Source organism: Penicillium expansum (assembly GCF_000769745.1).
Source record: "Penicillium expansum strain MD-8 chromosome Unknown contig192, whole genome shotgun sequence".
Taxonomy (NCBI): domain Eukaryota; kingdom Fungi; phylum Ascomycota; class Eurotiomycetes; order Eurotiales; family Aspergillaceae; genus Penicillium; species Penicillium expansum.
Window position 1 is genome coordinate 351,999 of NW_015971404.1, and position 19,507 is coordinate 371,505.

General features: G+C 47.6%; 3 protein-coding genes across 3 annotated transcripts; 1 reads left to right on the forward strand and 2 right to left on the reverse strand.

Annotated features, from left to right (window-relative positions):
- Nucleotides 1-836: 836 nt before the first annotated feature.
- Nucleotides 837-4,310, reverse strand: PEX2_061150 (putative 1-phosphatidylinositol-4,5-bisphosphate phosphodiesterase Plc1; the record flags this gene model as incomplete). The annotated part of the gene is made up of 1 exon (XM_016743387.1): nt 837-4,310. The coding sequence occupies one exon, from the start codon at nt 4,308-4,310 to the stop codon at nt 837-839; it is 3,474 nt and encodes a 1,157-aa protein (XP_016596109.1).
- Nucleotides 4,311-16,271: 11,961 nt separating this feature from the next.
- Nucleotides 16,272-17,210, reverse strand: PEX2_061160 (NmrA/HSCARG family protein; the record flags this gene model as incomplete). The annotated part of the gene is made up of 1 exon (XM_016743388.1): nt 16,272-17,210. One exon carries the CDS (start codon nt 17,208-17,210, stop codon nt 16,272-16,274), a length of 939 nt encoding a protein of 312 aa, XP_016596110.1.
- Nucleotides 17,211-17,760: 550 nt separating this feature from the next.
- On the forward strand, nt 17,761-18,997 carry PEX2_061170 (putative adenosine deaminase; the record flags this gene model as incomplete). The annotated part of the gene is made up of 4 exons (XM_016743389.1): nt 17,761-17,817; nt 17,873-18,015; nt 18,082-18,739; nt 18,803-18,997. 4 exons carry the CDS (start codon nt 17,761-17,763, stop codon nt 18,995-18,997), a joined length of 1,053 nt encoding a protein of 350 aa, XP_016596111.1.
- Between the last annotated feature and the right edge of the window lie 510 nt (nt 18,998-19,507).

Below are 19,507 nucleotides of genomic sequence, written 5' to 3' on the forward strand. Positions count from 1 at the left end.
AGTGATATAGTGCTCAGAAAATTACTATTTCACTAACGAACATGCAAGGTAAAAGAAAAGGCCAATAATACATTCGCGCGAAAATACTATGTTGACATAAAAAGAAGTAATATGCGAGTGTGCAAGAGTGTAAAATTGAATTGACAGATCAACTGTGAGAGCCTCCTGAAAATGAAATATCCCAAGTCCCTATGCTATGATGATAAACGACATGATGAATGAGAAGAGTCGCTCCAGTGAACCAGTCACATATATATTCTCCGATGTGGTTGACTCCCTCAAATGCAATGATGATGATGATGACGAATGGCAGAACAGAACCGAGTTCCCGAAAGATCCTATAAGGACATATAGCGCAACAAAAGAGATAAGATGAAACGAAAAGACATACATGAGACAAATAAACATAAGAAAACAGGGGTAGAAAGGTGGGACGAAACCAAAAAAAACACGAACAAACACATCTCCCAGTGGAATACATAGCCGGATGGTCAGTTTCCGGATTTGTCGCTGACAAAATTGACAGAAAAAGGATGATGAACAAGATAATACCCATGGTAAATGGCAAAAATAAAACTTGAAGCAACTTGGGGGGTATCGCTGTGTCGGGTATGGATGGCAATGATGAAATAAGCAAAACGTCCGACAATGTGGGCAGGTACAGATGAGAGCAAAGAGTGGGATATGATGCAGTAGAAAGACAAACGCCGGAACCTTGGTTGATGCTGACATTGATAGGAACAAGATTCCAGATCGGGAGAGAGATGAGATGAAAGACCAGCACGAAGCTGTAGTGGTAGTGGCAGAGATGGGCGAGATAGAATGGGATGTGACTCTCATTGCATGAATGATGAGTTCGACGTTGTTGTTGACACAGTGGGTGTGAGGCTAGGAGAACCGTCCTTGTCCTCGAGGCTTGGAGAATCACTGCGATCATGCGCTTGATCCCTTTCGCGCTCGGCTGACGAGGAGCGCTTGAAGACAGTCTGACCGATCTGGCGCAGAATACCCATGCGTTCGGCACGGAGCTCTTCGAGGTCCAGACGCTGAACGGAGACAGGCTCTTGCTTTGAGATCTTGCAGAAAAGCGTCGAGAACAAGTACTGGTCACCGCTAGCATCGTAGAGAGGCAAATAGCGGTAACCTTGCGACAGACTGGTGAGCTTGGCGGTGAAAGTAGCTAGTTGCACGCTGTTGTTATTGCCTGCACTGCGACCGTCCATTGAGCTCCAGACAGTCCATCGCACAAACACAAGATCGGGATATTTGGTTTCTAGCGACAGCTTGAACTTGTCATTGAAAACGGGGCTGTAGCCATTGCTTTGCTCGATCTTGGTGCGGCGGCGGTGCGGATATCCGATGCCGGACATACCGTTGCGCGCAGATGCATTCATACCGCCTTCGCCGAGGACGAAGCTCTGACCACGATCATCAGCACTGAACATCTCGATCTCGACGTAAGGGTTGATGTTGTCATCCTGTCCGATGGTGCGTGGACGGGGGAGTTGTTGTGCAGAGACGACGTCAACGGAGAATCGAACCAGTTTGCGCTCCATCTTGCGCTTCTGATTTCCATCACCGACAGCCGGTAAGCGAAGGCTCTCGGGCTTGAGGATGTAGCCGGTGCGATCAGTTCCAGCGGCAAACATAGCCTGGTTCATCTGCATGCCGATGTCGTAAGTTTGCCAGTTGAGCGCTGCCATTTGCACACCACGGCGCCAGAACTTGTTAGGATCAAAGTTAGATGAGCGAAGTCGGAATCCTGAAGGATAAACCCGCGTGAGGTACTTGCGGTTGTGTGATTCCAGTGCAACTTTGTTGTCGTGGCTCTGACAGATGCTCTCGAAGGACCGTTCGGCAAATGAGTATATGTGGTTATACCGTCTGCTTTCTGGAGACGAGAAGCTCTGCCACTTGTAGCCACGAGTGTAGACACCCAAGTCAGAAAGAGGCTTGGTGATCTTGCTTTTCTGGCGTCGCTTTTTCTTTTTGTCGGTGTGAACAGAGACTAGCGCTCCGTCGCTGTCTTCGGTTGCACTGCTCATGCTCGTAGCAGTAAGCGAACGCCTATCCTGCGAGATCAAAGGGCCGATGCTGTCAACGGGACCCATTGTGGGGGGACTTGAGAGTGAGGGAAGAGTTAGGTTGTTCATATCAGGGAGCGTCGGTCGCACAAATGGCGTACTGGCACTGCGTTTGCGGCCATGAGTGCCGACGGAGCCGACGGTATTGTGGCGGGGATCGAACTGGGTCTCGTCACAAGTCTTGACTTTGACCAGAATACGACCCTTGAGCTCTTCAGGCGATGGAAGGACATAGCAGTTGGTCATCAAGGGCTCCAGGACAAGCCGTTCCTTGAATGTTTCTTTCATGATCTTGACCATTGCCAGTTGCTGTTCTGGGTTGCAGTGCACCTCAAGAGAAAGAATGAGAGGGAAGTCGCATGTGATAAATGCGTATCGGTTGATGACGGTGATGCAATCCGCAAAGAGGACACTGGTGGTTAGAGTCCGCCCGTGAGACACGATGGGGCGTCCATCTGCGCCATCCCAGCAGTCGATCTCGACACAACGACACCCCTGCTGAAGCGCGCTAACATAAGCCTCGGTGCTTGATGCACCAGCAACCTGGCGGCCCAGCAGATACGTGTTGTGAGAGCTCGAGATGAAGTATTCATTCAACGGCCGGTCGAATTTTGACTGGGGAGCACGTGAAGCGTAGACCCCGTTGCTGGATGAAGACAAGAACGCGGCGAATGCATCTAGGTTCATCCGTGACACAGGGGGAGGAAGCTCCGATCCTTCTGCAGAAGGAGTGCGAGATTTAGAGGCCCGGCGAACGTACTTGTCGAACAGTGCTGCCCAGTAGACCCCATCGGATTCGACATCTTCGTTTTGCACATCACAAAGGAAAGTCAAAAACTCCTCCCGAGTCATGCCTTCCTTCGATTTTGCAGTGTGAAGCTTGAAGATATCTTTGACGTCCTTCCGTTCCTTTAAACGCAAAAGGAAGTCCTTGAATTCGGAGAAATCCAACTTGCCGTTACAGGCAGCGTCAGCTTTAGTGAACTGTGCCCTAAGCATATTCTTGGAACAGTTGATATGCAAGCTGCGGCAGACCTTCTCCACAGCGGCGAGATCGAGACATTGCTCCTCTACTGGAGGAGGACCCTGCGGGAAGAGTCGCGACATCTCGCGCTGCCAGTGTGCCTGCAAAACCGCTTCGCTTTGACTCGAACCTGCCAGACCTGACATGAGATCGATTCTGTACCGAGAGATGTGCTCAAGAGTGGTAATCCATAGGTCAAGGATACGGTCGCTAGGAGCGATGAGGTGCAAGGTCTTGACTGTTCGACCCTTAGAGCGGTCAGAATCCGCAATGACAATGGTAAACCATCGACGCTCCAAATCTTCGGGAATTTGATGTTCCTCGCGGTAGTTGCGAGCGTCGGCACCGACCCGGATTTCTTTGATATCATCGATATAGAAGCGTTTGGCCGGGTTGGAGACATCCCAGAAAACCTTGGCGGCATCTAGGTCTAGGAAGAAGCGAACTTGCTTCCTGCGTTTCTTAGTTACCTTGGTTAGGACTGTGCCTCGCTGGACGGCAGAGTCTACCTTGGGCGCAACGGCAACCACGGGGATGGGAGCAGATTCGCGAGCCATATTCATGCGACTCTCGCTGCGAAGACTGGATGCCTCCGAGCCACCCCACGCGCCCAGGTTGTCCAAGGCTTCGACGGCTTCGTCGTCGTTGCTTGAATCAAGGGCGCTGTCTCGAACAGCTTGTGTGCTGGTTTTGCTATCACTGCGCCGGCGCATGATGATGGGACCAGTGCTGCGGTCCCGTTTGTCGTGTTGGGTCGTCGACTGCCTCCTGCGCGTGAGTTTGTTGGCAGCGCCTCTTGAGATTCGTCGCATTAGGCCCGGCGCCTTCGTGGACGTAGTAGGGTCACTGAAGCTAGAGGGATTTGCGTTTCCGGGAACGGCCATCATGGACTCGCCAAGTTCGAAGGGGCCTGGCGTAGGCAGGAAGGGACCATTCATCCGGCCACAGAGTCCCTCGCTGGCAGATTGTAAGGGGGTGCCAGCAGGTGTGAAAGTAAAGGGTGTGCCTGGAGCAGGGAAGGTTGAGGTTGGAGTAGAGGTCGGAGAAGAGGTGAAAGAGGGTGCGGAAGAAGGGGGAGGGCCAGATGGTAAAGATGTGACAACATGATGTAAAGAGGGCGGTTGAGGGAGAGATGTCGCAAGTTTTAAGTTGGATTGGGTGTTGGCGTCCAAGGTCGGTGAGGTAGTCGATGCATACGCCATAACGACTATCTATCAAGAACGACAGCTCAGCTGTCGATAGGGGTAATCTCAGCCTGTGGTATACCGTGCCAACGTCCGAGTCACCTGGACTCAGAAATGGACGAATGGGTAACAGCTTATGGGACCGGCCTGCCGTCAAGGTTCGCAAGGCTACCGCCTGTCAGGAATGATATGCGATCCGAGCCAAAAGAGAAAGTAGAATATTCTGACACGGTAAGAAAATTATCGTTCAGCCACGTCCTCAGCAGAAGTTCACCGTTCTTGAACCCTGCTGCATCTTGCACTGGATTGGGTGTAATGCGGAGAGCCCTGCCGGAGAGCAGCTCACGGGAGAAAAAAAATCGCAACAAAAGAAGATTTGAGCGATTAAAAAAAAAAAGTCCCAGATAACAATTGCAAAGGGCACTGGCCCTGTGCAACGGCCAATCCACGAGGGAGAGTCTCAGCCGATGCTAACCACTTGGGATAGACGTCACAAACGAAATCAACCAGGGAATGATCTCCAACCCCAAGGAGGTGGAACGCGGATTCTTGACTTGCTTCTTTCGGAGACCGGCTGATTCTGTGTATGTTCTTCCAATAATACCAATGCTACCCCTCTCTTATGCGTGTCGATCTGCCGGTGCGTGGGGGAAGCTGCTGCTCTGCACCGAAAGAGGGGCGTGTTGGGATATGGGCCAATTGATCGTGGAATGACTGAGGGAATTGGGGGAAGGCAGCGCGGAACCGGTTCGAAATTGAAGGGCGTGCGCCGAAACGAGTCAAAGGCCGAATGCAATGTGTATGCAGGTATCGTTACCAGAGTCCAGGAAAGAGCCCCAAGAACCGGCTTTGGTTACTTGCGGAAGTAGACAGCGGCAGTGATAAAAAGGATCAAAGAGTCGAGGATTATCCTAGTCCGACAAGGGCGGCGCGCGATTGGGTGCGATTGGGAACTAGCGATGCGGCAGGCGAAGGGAGTACCCGTGCTAAAGTGCAGGGAGATTTTTCCCCGGCGCAACGAAGCTAGGATAGGAGGATGCGATGAAAATCGGGAATTGCGACAAGAGTTGCCAACGCAGTGGATGCAGGCGGTCGAAAGAGGAAAGGCGAGGAATCGGAGACTGGGCCGAGTTAGGGAGCTCGCTGATGTTGGATTGTTTAGTGCCGTTTTGAGGATCACTGAGAGCTGATCCAGCTGCTGCACGGTTACGTGGTGGCCACTTAAGTCCGTATGCGAGAGTGGGTAAAACTGCGGAAGTTCTGGATGATCATGCGACGAGAGGGAGAAGACCTGCGTTGTCCTTATCGTCGTATGAGTATAAAGTTTTTGTTTCTGGTTTCAAGGAGAAAGGGGAGGTAAAGAAGTGTTGAAGGGGGAAAAAGGGAAAAATAATTAAATCAATGAATCCCAATTCCGCAAATTGAAGCTGCAGTGGGTACGGGAGTACTGCGAGTACTGCGTACTTACGATAGACGTAGCCGGCGGTATGGGAAATGTCGTACTGTATACTTGTATTGTTCCGTAACGTTGGTAAAATACTGGTGTTTCGGTAACAAATTGAGGTATGTGGTAATTTTGATATCTCTCTTCTTTCTTCTTTCTTCTTTCTTCTTTGCTTTTTCTGTTCAAGAGTTAATAGAGATATTCAAAGACACGTCTAATTCAAGCTGCAACTGCAGCTATTGCAGTCGGGATGTGGATGTGAGAGAGAATGTATGCCTGGTTAGGGCAAAATATTTTCCAAGACTCACCAGTATGTATACGGAGTATATGAGCCACGATTAGTAGGAATGAGGCTAAGATATCAAGCGAGGAGAAAATGTAAAAAAAAGCAACCAAAAAATCTTTAATATGGGAAGGAGAAAAAAAAAGGGGGGGGGGCCTTTGAAATGATTAAATACTACAAGGTGCAATTGCTCATTTCCTTCAGGCATGCCCCTACAGTTAGGTACTACTTCAATACCCAAGTGCCTATCAAAATACAGAGCTGCCTACCACGAGATGACGATGTGGGATGATTGCCAGACAGAAACCCGTTGCTCAGTATCATTGGACGATCCTTCGAATTCCTGGGGAATGTTATCGGCCAAACGGGGTCGATCTGTGTTTCAAATGTGTTGGACGGGAGCCCTAAAACGGACGGGAATTATTACAATTTCCCTACAATCAACCTATGACAGACTCTCGTGGATCTTTCACGGTGTGAAAAGGAGAATCTCCCCCTTTCTCTTTACGTAGAACTCGTCTTTAATAATATTAAATGTCCCGAGAAATTATGGATTATGGCGGATACAAGAATAGCAGTCTATTTCATTCAGACTTCTATAGTCCGAGACACCGCCGGGCTCCAGTTCCCCCACATCACAGCCTATGTTGTACTTAGTTGACTAGTCTAGTATGATAATCAAAGTATTATAATCACTTTGATATTATTACCCCGTTGGACTGTATGTTGTAACATTCATTCTATACCGGTATTACTTCCCGCGGAAATTCCCGCCTAGCACCGACAGGGCGGTCCGGGGAAGATATGCGGAGCTCTCGGATTCCTGTGTTTTGGTTGCGAGATTCGATTAGACTTTCTTGTTCTCCCTGTGATATACGATGTTATCTAATGCTGTGTTCTCTTCCAAGGTTGTGTTTGTGTTCATTGTTGACTGGTCGGGCGACTATCTGTACCCAAGCCCTGAGACAAAAAAAAAAGAAAAAAGAGTGAGTCGATCACGACGCATATCGTCATTTCCTCTTACTCGACACCTTGATGGGAGGGAATGGTAAGATGGTATAGTGTACACCGCAAAATTTGCTACAAGGTCTGTGTACATCATAGTACGCTGTACACCGTCATAGGAAACGTTGAAATTGAATGTTCATCCCTGAACCGGTGAGGCTTGATGTGGCAGTGAAAAACGTGTTGGGCGGTGCAAAGAGTGGATTATGTGGATTATCAAAAATAAAAACATTTGGACAGATCGGGCAGTTTGAGGTGTCTGTTTTGTCACGAACACTCTGTAAAAAAAATAATATTCCAGTTATTAGGAGTATTTTGTCTTTTGTCTATTTTGTCCCGCCCTACGAGGCCCGTACTTCCCGCGATTTAGTATCCGGTTGATTCCATACTTTGTTTTCTCAGGCCTCTCTTTTTCTTTGTTTTTGCTTCGGCTCAGTCTCATTTCTTCTCGGCTCAACTCGTACCTGTTCATTAAGGTACACAGTGATACAGTGTACGATGCAGAGTGTCACCAGCCGCAATGCACAGGAACACCTGCGGGGTTGGCAGGTCAACCCCGCAGCCGTTGAAACTTGATGAGCTGGCGATGCCGTGCTTCACCATTTCCTTGATTATTTTGATTCACAATCCTCTGCCGCTACAGCCGGCGAAAAGAAAATTGAAGTCCCTCACCCCCTCACCCAGTGTATGCTCTCCTAATCCTGTGCTCCTGCACATCACCCGGGTGGGCTGTTAAATGAACTTAGCGCTGTCCAAGGACGACAGCTAGCTTCTTCTGGTCTTAACAGCCGCATAAACCTAGCAGCTCCTGACAAGGATCTTGTTCAGACCTCAGCTGGTATTCCCCTCCTGGCGGTTAGATCATCAGATGCCTAGGAGCACCCCCGCGTACTTTCGCAACTTGTTTGGACCAGCCCTTTCCTTCCTTGCGGTTTTGTATGCGCCGCAATATTGTGAAATGTGATGGGTACGTAGTACTATCCAAAAGGGGTAATAGACGTCATTTTTGCCTTTTTTATCTCGTTTGTGTTTAATTTCCTTTAATTCTTTTTTTTCCTGATGTGGACTGCAAATACCGTGCTAGAATGAAATGACTCATATGTCCTAGCAGATACGCGACTTCAAAACTACGTTTTTTTAGGTCGGATCCAGCGCTGACGGTGTCTCCTATCCACTATCCGTGCGCTATCAACGTGATATCGTGCAGGGCGGTTGTGGCGGGTTAGAAAAGAGTACCCTCGGTTCTCTAAGGCGACATCACGAACATCAAAATAAGTTAAAAATTACAGGGATTCAATACAAGATCTATTTCTATTCCTGGATTATACAATCTAATGCGCCACGTTATCAAAGATATCATTGAGAGTAAAGTCCTGGTTTATTCATATTAATTATTACAACATAGAGATGCACCCCGATATACCCCACCTAGTGAGGTAAAGACAAAGAGCGGTGGCTGGAGCAAGGATCTGTTTGTAACAGCCACTCTCTTTCGATGAGAACGACACGATAATTACTTGTCGGTCAAAACATCCTGACCGCTAATCACTATGCCTCAGGTGATCCATAATTTAAGTCACTAACCAGTGAGCGATCTCCACCGGGATCCGACTAGGGGGGGTGCAGACGGGATGAAGAGGGGAAGTTGCTTATCGAATCTCATTTGCCCATATCGTATCCGTACTTGGTACAACATACATCAGTACCTTGTGAAGAATGCGTGCTATCATGCCACGCCTTCAGAGATATGGTTTTTCTAGATCTGACGTGCGACATGTGACTTGTGGGCGGTAATCCGGTGGATTACAAACAATATTTTCTCGTGATAAGTTCTTGACAGTTATTGGGCGCTTGCTTTGGACATCACAATAATCCTGGCGGGGGCAGGGCTATCACCCAATCATCCTATGTTCTGGTTCGGACCTCACGGCTCCTAGGGCAAAGACTAGGGTCAAAGGATGGACATAGTAGAACTTGGGTACATATATGGGGGAAACGCATGTCTTACATTTTTCCTTCCAAGATTCTTGGGGTCTTCCATTGGCTTTGGTGGGGGACTTGAGGTCCACTTGACAGGACCGTTCTTGTACGTTGATGTACCGATGTACGGAGTACGGAGTACTCCGTACAAGCTAGTGTATTGTATATATGACATCGCTCAGGGGGACGTTCTCGATACTTCCAATGTTTCCTTCTGGAAGGTCAAAATTACAAATAACCGTTAATATATTAGAGTGAAGGTAATAAAGCACGTAAGACCAACGTCATCATTAGATTATTGACAGAGCCTTGTATATTAGAAGACTCGACAAGATTTGAATGGCGCCATATACTACCTAGAGAGGTATGTGAGCTCCTCAGCCGCAGAGCTAACTCTGCACTCCATTTTGATGCGCATGTAAACAATAATACCAGTCAATCTCGCATCCGTTCCTTGCTACGATCAACAGCCCTAAATAACGACCCCACTTTTGACGGCGGGCTCCCCCTATGGAACGAAACCTTCGGCGAAAAAAACTCTTCTTGATGCTCTTTGTTCCCTTTGTGATTCTGTGGGGAGTGCTTTGATTGATTCCACTTGACTACTCCCCGGGGCCATTTCCGTAAGATTGATTGGATTAATAGAAAATGTAAAGAAAAAAGAAAAAAAAAAAGGATTTCTTTCATACTAATAGACAGACTCCTAAATTCGAGAATATCTCACTCTTTAACTGGATAGATTCCAACTTTCAAAGTTGCTTTAGGAGACCAGGTAATTATTGTAGTGACATCATGAAGACGCAAGATGAAATTCTTTTCATTACCGTATTACCAATTTTGATACACGTACAGTATTACATATATGTAGTACTGTCAGGTACATCGAATGTTCCTTAGGACCTTCCAAGGTTGGAAACTTGGCAACTCCAATAAACAACCAATATAGCGCGAGCTAGTTAGGATTTGAGAAGGAGCCAAAGAGGAAGTTTGAGTGTCCTAAAACTGAGCTATGGGTCTGATCTTCAGGAGGGGGCGGAAGGGGCTTGCCATCTCCATTCCAGGGCAATTTAGTATGCTCCCTTTCCCCGAAAGAGAATCCAATGACTAACAAAGACAATTGTCCCGATGTCCATGGGTAACATTTCAAATGTGTGTACGGAGTACGGAGTAGGTTGGAGAATGCAATCTCCTATACTCCGTGTACTCCGTGTTGTAGCACTTATTCGAAACACCCTAGCAGTACGATTTACGGAGACCTGTTCCAAGTAATACACGTATTCTGATATCTCAATAACAATATTACGTGCTAATTATTATACAGACCCAGGGGGATGGAACCGTTGCGCCTCACTGGAGCCAGGGTTGTTGCTTCATCACCTCAAGTCTCTCTCTTTGAGATACTCTACACTTCCCTCTCTGGGCATATCACACGCGCTATGGTAATATTGTAGTTGTGATTTGCTAGAAATGACCACTCTCTCTGGGTACCTGCTGGACATACAGTTATTGCGATAATATACTTTGGCCAAATGGACATCTTCGCGAGGTATCCTTTGACCAAATTAGGCAACCTTGGAAAAGAAGCACCCCGCTTTGGCGCATGCACGTCGGCACCCGTCTACCTTCGAAGGATGACAGTGCATGTCAAAATGATACTCCCCACTACCACCCCAAGAAAGAAGGCCATCCCAGAGACTGACACGTCTCAGACATCCCCCACTCGCGTCTCAGCCCACAGCCACTTTCACCTCAGCCTCGTCCCACTCCTTCGATGCGTCTTCGATGCTTCCAGGGTTGATATGCAAATCAACCCAGGTTGTGTTGTCGGAGCATACACTAATATGAAAATGGAAAAAAATAAACATGCAAAGCGTCACCTCACCATCCTCGGGCCTCCCCTTTGATGCGACACCCCCGGGCTACCTGGGTACCTTCGTTGGCCCAGCACCAGCGCCTCCAATCACCGGCCCGGCTCTGTCTAAATACTGGGTTCTGGATACCGCTTATACCGCATTTCGGTTCCGACTGCAGGAAGGCAATGTGTGTTTCTTTTCTTTTTTTTTGCCTTTTCTCTTTAGTTTTGGAAGGTGCATGTGACTCAACTTGGCATGAATCTTCCCATCATATCCGAGGACATTGGTGCAACAGTATCATAGGGTGCCTGTGGCTCGTACTGGAATGATCGTGTAACCAGAATCATGCATTGCGACTCGTCCCGGTCCTGTTCAAAATGATACCCTTGTTTCAGAGGAAACTGTCCCGGAACCGGCATGGCGCCATCATTTGTCTTACGGTTGATATGTTCAACTTCCCTGCCTTGTACCTTGAGACGGTTTCTTTTTTGTGTTGTGGTGGATTCCGGAATCAACCCCATACCATCTCTACATGCGACACGGCTTACAAGATTTGATGCACGGGGACGTTTTCGAATGTTCATTTCAAAGGCGGCTCGTAGTCATACGACTAGGGAGACCTGATACGTGGCCATGATCCGGATATCGAGGGAGGTAGACATGTGTTTCCCAGAGCTTGCAATACTTTACACGTTGTATCCTATACCGAAGGTAAGGCGGGAGAGCGGTAGGGCGGGAAAGGAAAGATCGAGAGGTTGCAACGAGCCCACAAGTACTCCGTACATATCTAGGACATTTTGCGCGATCCACCGGGCTTTGATTAGCCATCGTGATATGGTGGCTGGATATCTCTCGCCGATAGATATCGCGGACCCATATCTCGGGTTAACACCCGGTTCCAAGCGGCTCCGGCTCCTAGAAAACGAATTCCCCACTACACTAACCTGATATCAGCCTTGCGATTGGTGCAAGTTGCTTATGGCGAGGATAACACGCTGACGCCATCCTGAAGCAGTGGATATCAGCCCCAGTGGGGCAAATACCAGGAAAATGGCCCCGGAGACGCCGTCGCAAGCCAACGTGCCCGTTTCCAAAGCCAGCTTCACTGCTGTTGGCTACTTCATCCACGCTACTACAGTAAACGAGATCCAGCATCCCGCCGCAAAGTTTACCTTCCAACAACTAATTTATTCGAAGCATTCATTTCCTCTACCAATTCTACCACACATCCCCACACATCCACTCACTAAATCCACATTGCACCATATGCCAAACATTCGGGACGCAAAACACTCGCTGGATGTCTAGCGGGTTCCATGTGTCGCAGATCTAGGGCTAAAAATAACGCCTTTCCATATCTTGGAACCGAATGACCCCACATCCAGTTCCACCTAGGCAGTGAGACAACGTGGCTTCCAGAATTTTTATCGAAGGCTGTTCAGCCCGCTTCGGCAATTCAGTAAAAGACCAGGCCAAGCCCCGGCACCTGAGGGTCCAATTAACACGACTTGAAACACGAGGTTCTCCTTTTGCTACATCTCGCTTGTTTGAAGTCTGGGTATTATTTGCATCATACGACGGGTCGCTCGGGAGCCGTTGCCAGCGAATCTTGGTACGCGAGTCTTGGCGTTTTGACCTTGAACTCTACCTAGGGCGCTGCCCAGGATAGTGGCTGGTGGATAGGCGTATCCCGAGGTCGAAACTTGTTGCAGCTGTGGATCCCTTTTACAGTTTATGTTGCTGTCGCAACAAATGGTATTACTGTAACACGGGATTCATACGGGATTTCTCCGTACACAGCGCTATATGTAGTTGGGTTTCACCGGTTTCTTGGGGATTTTGAACGCTGTCGTCTATTCTTAGGAGCGGCTCGGAGAATCCTTGTCGAAGGATTGCATTGCTTGCATTCAGCCTCTTTTTAAGTTTGGGGCATAGGCCGAAGTATCCAAGTAATTACAACACAGTACATCGCCAAGCCGTTTGCTTCAAAGTCATGATGCACCAACATCCTTTTGCGGTGCTTACTCCGCGCGTTGTAGATTGAGTTTCGCACTTCATACAAGGCAACAGGCAGTCAGATAGGGTATCGCTGTCATGTTCATTCTTAGATCTTAGATACGTTTATTGGGTCGAAGCACTTGCTTACAGCATGAGATGCAGATTCATTTCTTCTTTGTCGCCCGGCAAATAGCCCTTTGGCCATATCGATTTTCTTTTAGTTTTGCGTGCACTTCCAGAGTACTATGTGCTTGAATCTGAAGTAGCTTACCGGTCCTTCTCGTCGATGAAAAGATATGAGTATATTTGGAGGCAATGGACATATGGTCGATTGTGTCTTCCTTGATGGCTTCTTTTGGGTCGAATTCTAGTCGTGGATCATTGCCTTCATCTTGTAGGGCACAAGATTGTGATGGAGAAATTGGTGGCCGGCGCTGACCTTGGGAATTTCCGAAATACCTTGAGCTTCAGGGCCTCCATGCCCTGGTCTCTCACCCACGATTGCTTGTTGCTGTCCTTCAAGATAGCTTCTTTGTTGATTGCATCAACTGACCGAGGTCGGTGAGCAGGTGCGGCTGGATTCATGGAAGTCTTCGCTAAGGTATCGGATAACCTTCTAAGACCTATACCAGACTCCTAGTTATTCTCGTCTTTCTGCTCCAATCGACTAAGAAATGGCTTATGAAAGCTAACAGCTGTATCCTTAATGCTCATATCGAGCCTGTTGACCTTAACTTTGTGCTACGCCAGAAACTCTGCTTTTCGCGTCGTCGTTCTCTGGGTGTTGACGTCGGGGCCGTTTCAACATTGACCGCCATCCTCACTAGATACCAAGCTGGGGTCATCATCATCTTAGTGTGCTCGGAATGTCTTGTCTTCACCCGCTTTGTATGCCTAGGCGGTCGAAGGTAATTCATTCATGCCTTCAATCTCGCGTCTTCTAGATTTGTGGATAAGAAGCTAAATGCTCCTCTCTTTGCCGTGGGTCTGTTGGCCGTAGCTTTTGATCCATGAACTTCAGTGAAGCTGCATGTCGGAATTCCACATTAGAGATCACCTGATGTCCTCGGACCGATTCGTTGATCATTTCATTTGGGTATACAGGAGGCGTTGGGGAGTCCTTGGCTGCATCGCACGTGCATCTCCATCCCCAACTTCATGCCCACAATATCGTGGTTGTGCTTTGGCTTCCATGATTCTCCATTGGGTAGTCTACACAATGAACGTTCTTTGGATGGTGTGAGGTGGGTGATGATCGATGAGGGAAGATGAAAAACTAGATCGAGTGAGCGAGAACTGAATCGTCGAGTTTATTCAGGGAGCCGGTATTACCTGCCCTGAGCTTCGAGCAGAAAGGAGGCTGGTGGTTCAATCTTCGGGTGCCATCAAAGAGATGAAAAATGAGATACGCCTTTTAAAGAGGGCAGTTGGATTAACAGCTTTAGAGGTGTGGTGTAACTCAACTTTTATAAGGCAACATATGAAGAGAGGAAAATCTGGAGGAAGTAATAGACATATATGCCGGAAGTAGTGAAGAGATCTCTAGAAGACAAATGGAAAGAAACCATGGATTGAACCGAGAAAGAGAGAGAGAGGAGGAAGATAACAAACTTGGAAGGAACAAAGATCATGTCTGCCTTAAGTAAGAAGGTTGCCTCAACAGCAACTCGATCATCTCAGCAATTCTAGCTAGATATTTTTTCTTGTGGCTCTTCACTCAAGTGCCAACTCACTTGGTACGCACTTCATGATGCAAAGTATTATACTGGAGGTTAAGTTGATGGTACTGGGCCAGAGCAGTCTTATCAACATGATTCACATCCTGAGCTAGGAAACTCTGTAGAATATCCGCCCATCCTTTACAATATTCAAGAGATTATTTTGCTATCTAATAACATGTGACTGTAGAGAACTTTGGTAGGATATATAGACAGTGAAGGGTATCCTAAAAGATACCAAAAGGAGAGCATCTGAAAAGATCTTTGAGTATAAAGTCTATTATATCATCCTCGGCCAACCAAATCAGACGGATTTCCGCTTTAACACTCTCTCGCCGTACACACGAAAAATGATCTGTTTTCAAGTCTTGATGATATATCGACGGAACTTCCAGAACCCTTCTCTCACCCTCCCTCAGAAAGTGAACCACCACTTATTTTTATACTGAGTAATTTGTGCAGAATACCTTGAATGGATGTTGTATCCAATCTTCAACTGCTGTTTATCTTCAAGTGACTAGCACTGTGGTATCTTCCCATATAGACCTCAGTGATGAATGATCCTCTACTCGATGGCACCGTCACTCCAATCTTTTAGAAGGCAATCAAGGTAATCACGCTTGCTAATACAGTTACCAATTGTACCAGTCCGATGAGAAATAATGGGCATAGAATCTCTACGGCTATCACTAATGATAACCTATGGACAAACTGTGATAGTGGTCGAAATGCTCAAGGATGACTATGAGAATCTCATCGACTTCTTTAGAAGAATGATCGACAAACAACTGATTGAGATGGATGTGATGTGGGGAATCGTTTCCATTAGCTTCCTCCTCGCTCCCCAAGGGAGCTGGGTAAAGGAGCCATATGCCTGTTGGAGTCTTGACATGGGGTATGATAGTTGTCCTGGAAGTTTGAACTTCCGAATCTACTTTGCGTTTCGCCACATACGCAAGACGATAGCTCGAAACGCCAGATACTGCTGTCAGAGCAAGCATACCTATTGACCTTAAACAAGAAAACGATGTTTTCATTGAGGTTTGCGAGCTGGGCTCCAGCGTATCTCGGTGTACTTCGGCGAATATGGCCTCCTTCGCCAGCCAAAGGCAATACATTGAGATCTGCGGAGGGGAAGCGGGACCGCAGGTATTCGATTGGCGGAATTATGGCGACTCATGTCGTATCCATACGGGCGAGATTTGCTTGAACTGGCTTTGGGTCGTCCGAGCGCTCAAGAAGCCACCGAGTCATTGAACCTTCCTTGCTACCGCGATACCAAACTCTCTATACCCTCTTGAGGTTAGCTTAATCTAACCACTAGAGAAAAGGCAGCGGGCTCCACGTACGCAATACCGCAATTTTCCATCAAAGAATTATCTATTCTTCATCTCAGAAAGTTTGAGGAGAGGATATCCATTCGTGAACATCCATGGGATCTGTGGTTGACTTTCGGCACGGCCCGCGAAGCTCCATCCTGGAAGTGACCTTGGGACCTCAGGTCCTCCTTGGTTCCAAGGTTGTTTTAACCAAGTCCCCAATGGAAAGGTATTTAGCTGAAGCTGAATACGATGCTAGGTTATAGACAAGAGATAGTAAAAATGTGAGTAGACGTCTATACTAGTGGGGAATCTAGGCAGTGAGGGATGAAATTAAACTTTGTATTATAATTTGTCATCTTATTAGACATTTACATGTCTACACAAGCTGAAAGGGGTTTCTCTCTAAGTACTCCTCGAAAGTGGAGAGCTTGCCCCGGGCACTTGCCGCAGCTTCTGCAACCAACGCCTCCGAGCCAGGGCCAAAATATCCATACTCATCCATGAAGCTGAATCCCTCCGCAAAAACATCCTGGAAGTAAGGCAAACCTGCCTTGAACTCCTCGGTAGATATCTGTTTATAGACAATAGTTTTGCCACAACTCTTGGATAGGAGGGCAGTGATCTCCTCCACGGTGTACAGTTTCGTGGCAGCATGGAGTCTCTTTCCCTGGTACTTCTCAGGTTCAGCGAGAATAGCGCCCACAAACTTGCCAGTGTCACCGACAGCATCGACCAAGGGGAACTGGGCCTGGGGAGAGGTGTGACGGGCTAGCACATAGGTGCCATCCGAAGCCTGTGTGGGGGCCAAGAAAGTCTGAGCCTGGAGGTTCTCCATGAATGAGCCGAGCGATACGAAGGCACTTTTGATAGGAAGAGTGCGAATGTATCCCTCGGCAGCAGCTTTGGCATCGAATGGGATGACCGCGCTGTATTTGCCCTTGGAGATATCGCGAATTGCGGGGAGAGTGCTCCAGATAAGATAATTGACACCTTGCTGAACAGCGACATCGGCGATTCGCTTAGCGTTGTTGAGCTCGACTTGGAAGGCGTCCGCGCTAAGGTCGGGGGTGGTCATAGCGAAAACCGTATGCACGCCGGTCAAGGCTGTCGCTAGCGAGGTGGGGTCGCTCACATCACCATCAACAAGCTCGACATTTCCTCTCGCTTTCAGTTGCTGGGCCTTCTCGGAGGAGCCATCGCGGGTTATGGCCCGGATACTGTACTGTTGGGAGAGTTCTGGGTCGTTGAGCACATGGTTTAGGACGGAACTGCCTTGTTGACCGGTGGCGCCGAAAATTGCAAGAATCTTGGACATTGTGGAATTTTGAGGGGGTTTCAAAATTGGAGAAGGTGAGGAACTGGTAGACTGGGTTCGAAATAATTCCAAGACGCGAGTATTTAAGGAAGTGCTTCAATTAATAAAGGAAAGGAAAGGAAAGGAATCTTGGACAAGCAACAGGATGCTTTGCAATCAGCTTAACTGCTAACCTACATGCTAGACACGGGGGTGCGTCACGAAGATTAGAAATTGAGTACCAATTTAATTAAGTAAAGTTGATGTTGTAGCGCTAAAACATATGTGGATGGAGGTCGGTCTAATCCCTTACTATCAAGAGCGAGCCGCGATTTTTAATCCTCGTGTTCGGGCGACGCTACTGGCTCTAGTTGATTGACTCCTCACGTCAGCATTCTATTCAATTCTTACCTCAAATTTGGGGGCCATATATTACAGCCAGTGAAACCATCTAGTAGCCTCGAGGGTGGTGATGTCCGTGTGAAGTTGTGAAAACAGGAAGTCACCTGCCTCGGCAGTTTCTGTCCGCTTCTACCAACATCCCTCGTAGACTTGACTATCTGACCAAGCCATGGATGATTCAAAGCCAGTTGACCAGATATTTACTAAAGCACTACCGAAGATTGAGGTATTTTTGATGTCTTATTCCACTGTTTGGCTTTGCTGACTGGATCACGCTCCAGTTGCACGCTCATCTTAGCGGGAGCATCAGTCGCCAATGCCTGCATGAAATATGGAAACGCAAAAAAGCGCAGAACCCCGCTCTCGATGTAGGGGACCCGCTGGTGCTAATGCCCCCAGGCAAAGTTGACTATACACTGGAAACGTAGGTGTCTAGTCTGTACCAGATAATGCTGCAAAATTATTACTTTCCAAACTAACGTAGTGTCAGGTTCTTCTCAACATTTTCCAAGTTGACGTACCAGCTCTGTAACGATCTAGAAAGCTTGGTATATGCTACAAACACAGTCCTCGAGGACTTTCTTGGAGATGGCGTAGTGCACCTCGAGTTACGGACCATACCAAGAGCATCTCCCGGCATCACTCGAGAACAATACATCAACTCGGTTCTGGATACAATTGAGCAATTCCGCAGCAGAACTAAACGTATGTCTGTATTTTTAATTCTAGCTATCGATCGCGGCAGCATGACAGCAGCAGAGGCGGACGAGATTGTCAATCTTGCAATCGAAAACAAGTCGCGCGGGGTTGTGGGGGTGGATATCTGCGGCAACCCCACCAAAGGCGATGTCAGCATCTACAAAGAACCATTTGCGAAAGCCAAAGCCAATGGGCTAGGAATCACCCTTCACTTTGCCGAGACAGAAGCCTCGGCTTCCGCGAGCGAGCTATCAACCCTTCTTTCTTTCCAGCCCGACCGACTAGGCCATGTCATCCATGTGCCTGACGAGATTAAGGAGATTGCGCGACGCAAGCTGAGTCTCGAGCTGTGCATTTCTTGCAATGTTCATGCAAAAATGATTAATGGAGGGTTCTTGGATCACAATTTCGGTTATTGGCGACATGAGGAATGCCCAATCGCGCTATGTGTGAGTTCATCTAACTGAGATGGAGTTCTTCTTTCCTGTCCCTCTAACTCTGGACTTTTACAGACCGATGATGTGGGATTTTTCTGTAGCCCCGTCTCGAACGAGTACTTGTTGGCTGCACAGCATTTCGGTTTGAGTCGGACTGATCTCTTGGATATGTGTATTAAGTCTGCAGATGCAATTTTTGCTAGTGAGTACTACAGAGGGAGAATTCAAGGTATGCTCGAAGTATTTGCTACTCGATTTGACTCTGCATGAGTGAGGGGTTGGAGCTGTATCGACATTTCGAAGATCGGTGTTTATTACTACACTTTTTTTATCATTACCCAAAGAAGACTTTTATGAATACTCAAAGACCTTCACCTCGTACAAGAATAGTCGGCGTGGCCTTGTGACGTCATTTTTAGGAGTCATTTTTTCTAGATATTTCGCCCTCCTCGGTGTTGTAGGTAGGATATAAGGGAGGAAAAGAAATAGACCGCGCAGAGGAACATTCTATGTATAACCTTTGATAACCTTTGATAACCTTTGATAACCTTTGATATCCTTTGATATCCTTTGATATCCTTTCCCGTGTTGAAATATCCAAAAGAGCTTTATGTTGACACTTTACCCGATTAGGTACCCGATCTCAGCCTCGCGTACTACAACTTCACCTCTAACCTCAATTAGTTGCCCGCCTTTGATTTTTCCCTTGGATTCATACAATTTGGCTACTTTTTCTAAGTTGATACTTCACATATGATTCACTATTAGAGGAATCTGTGT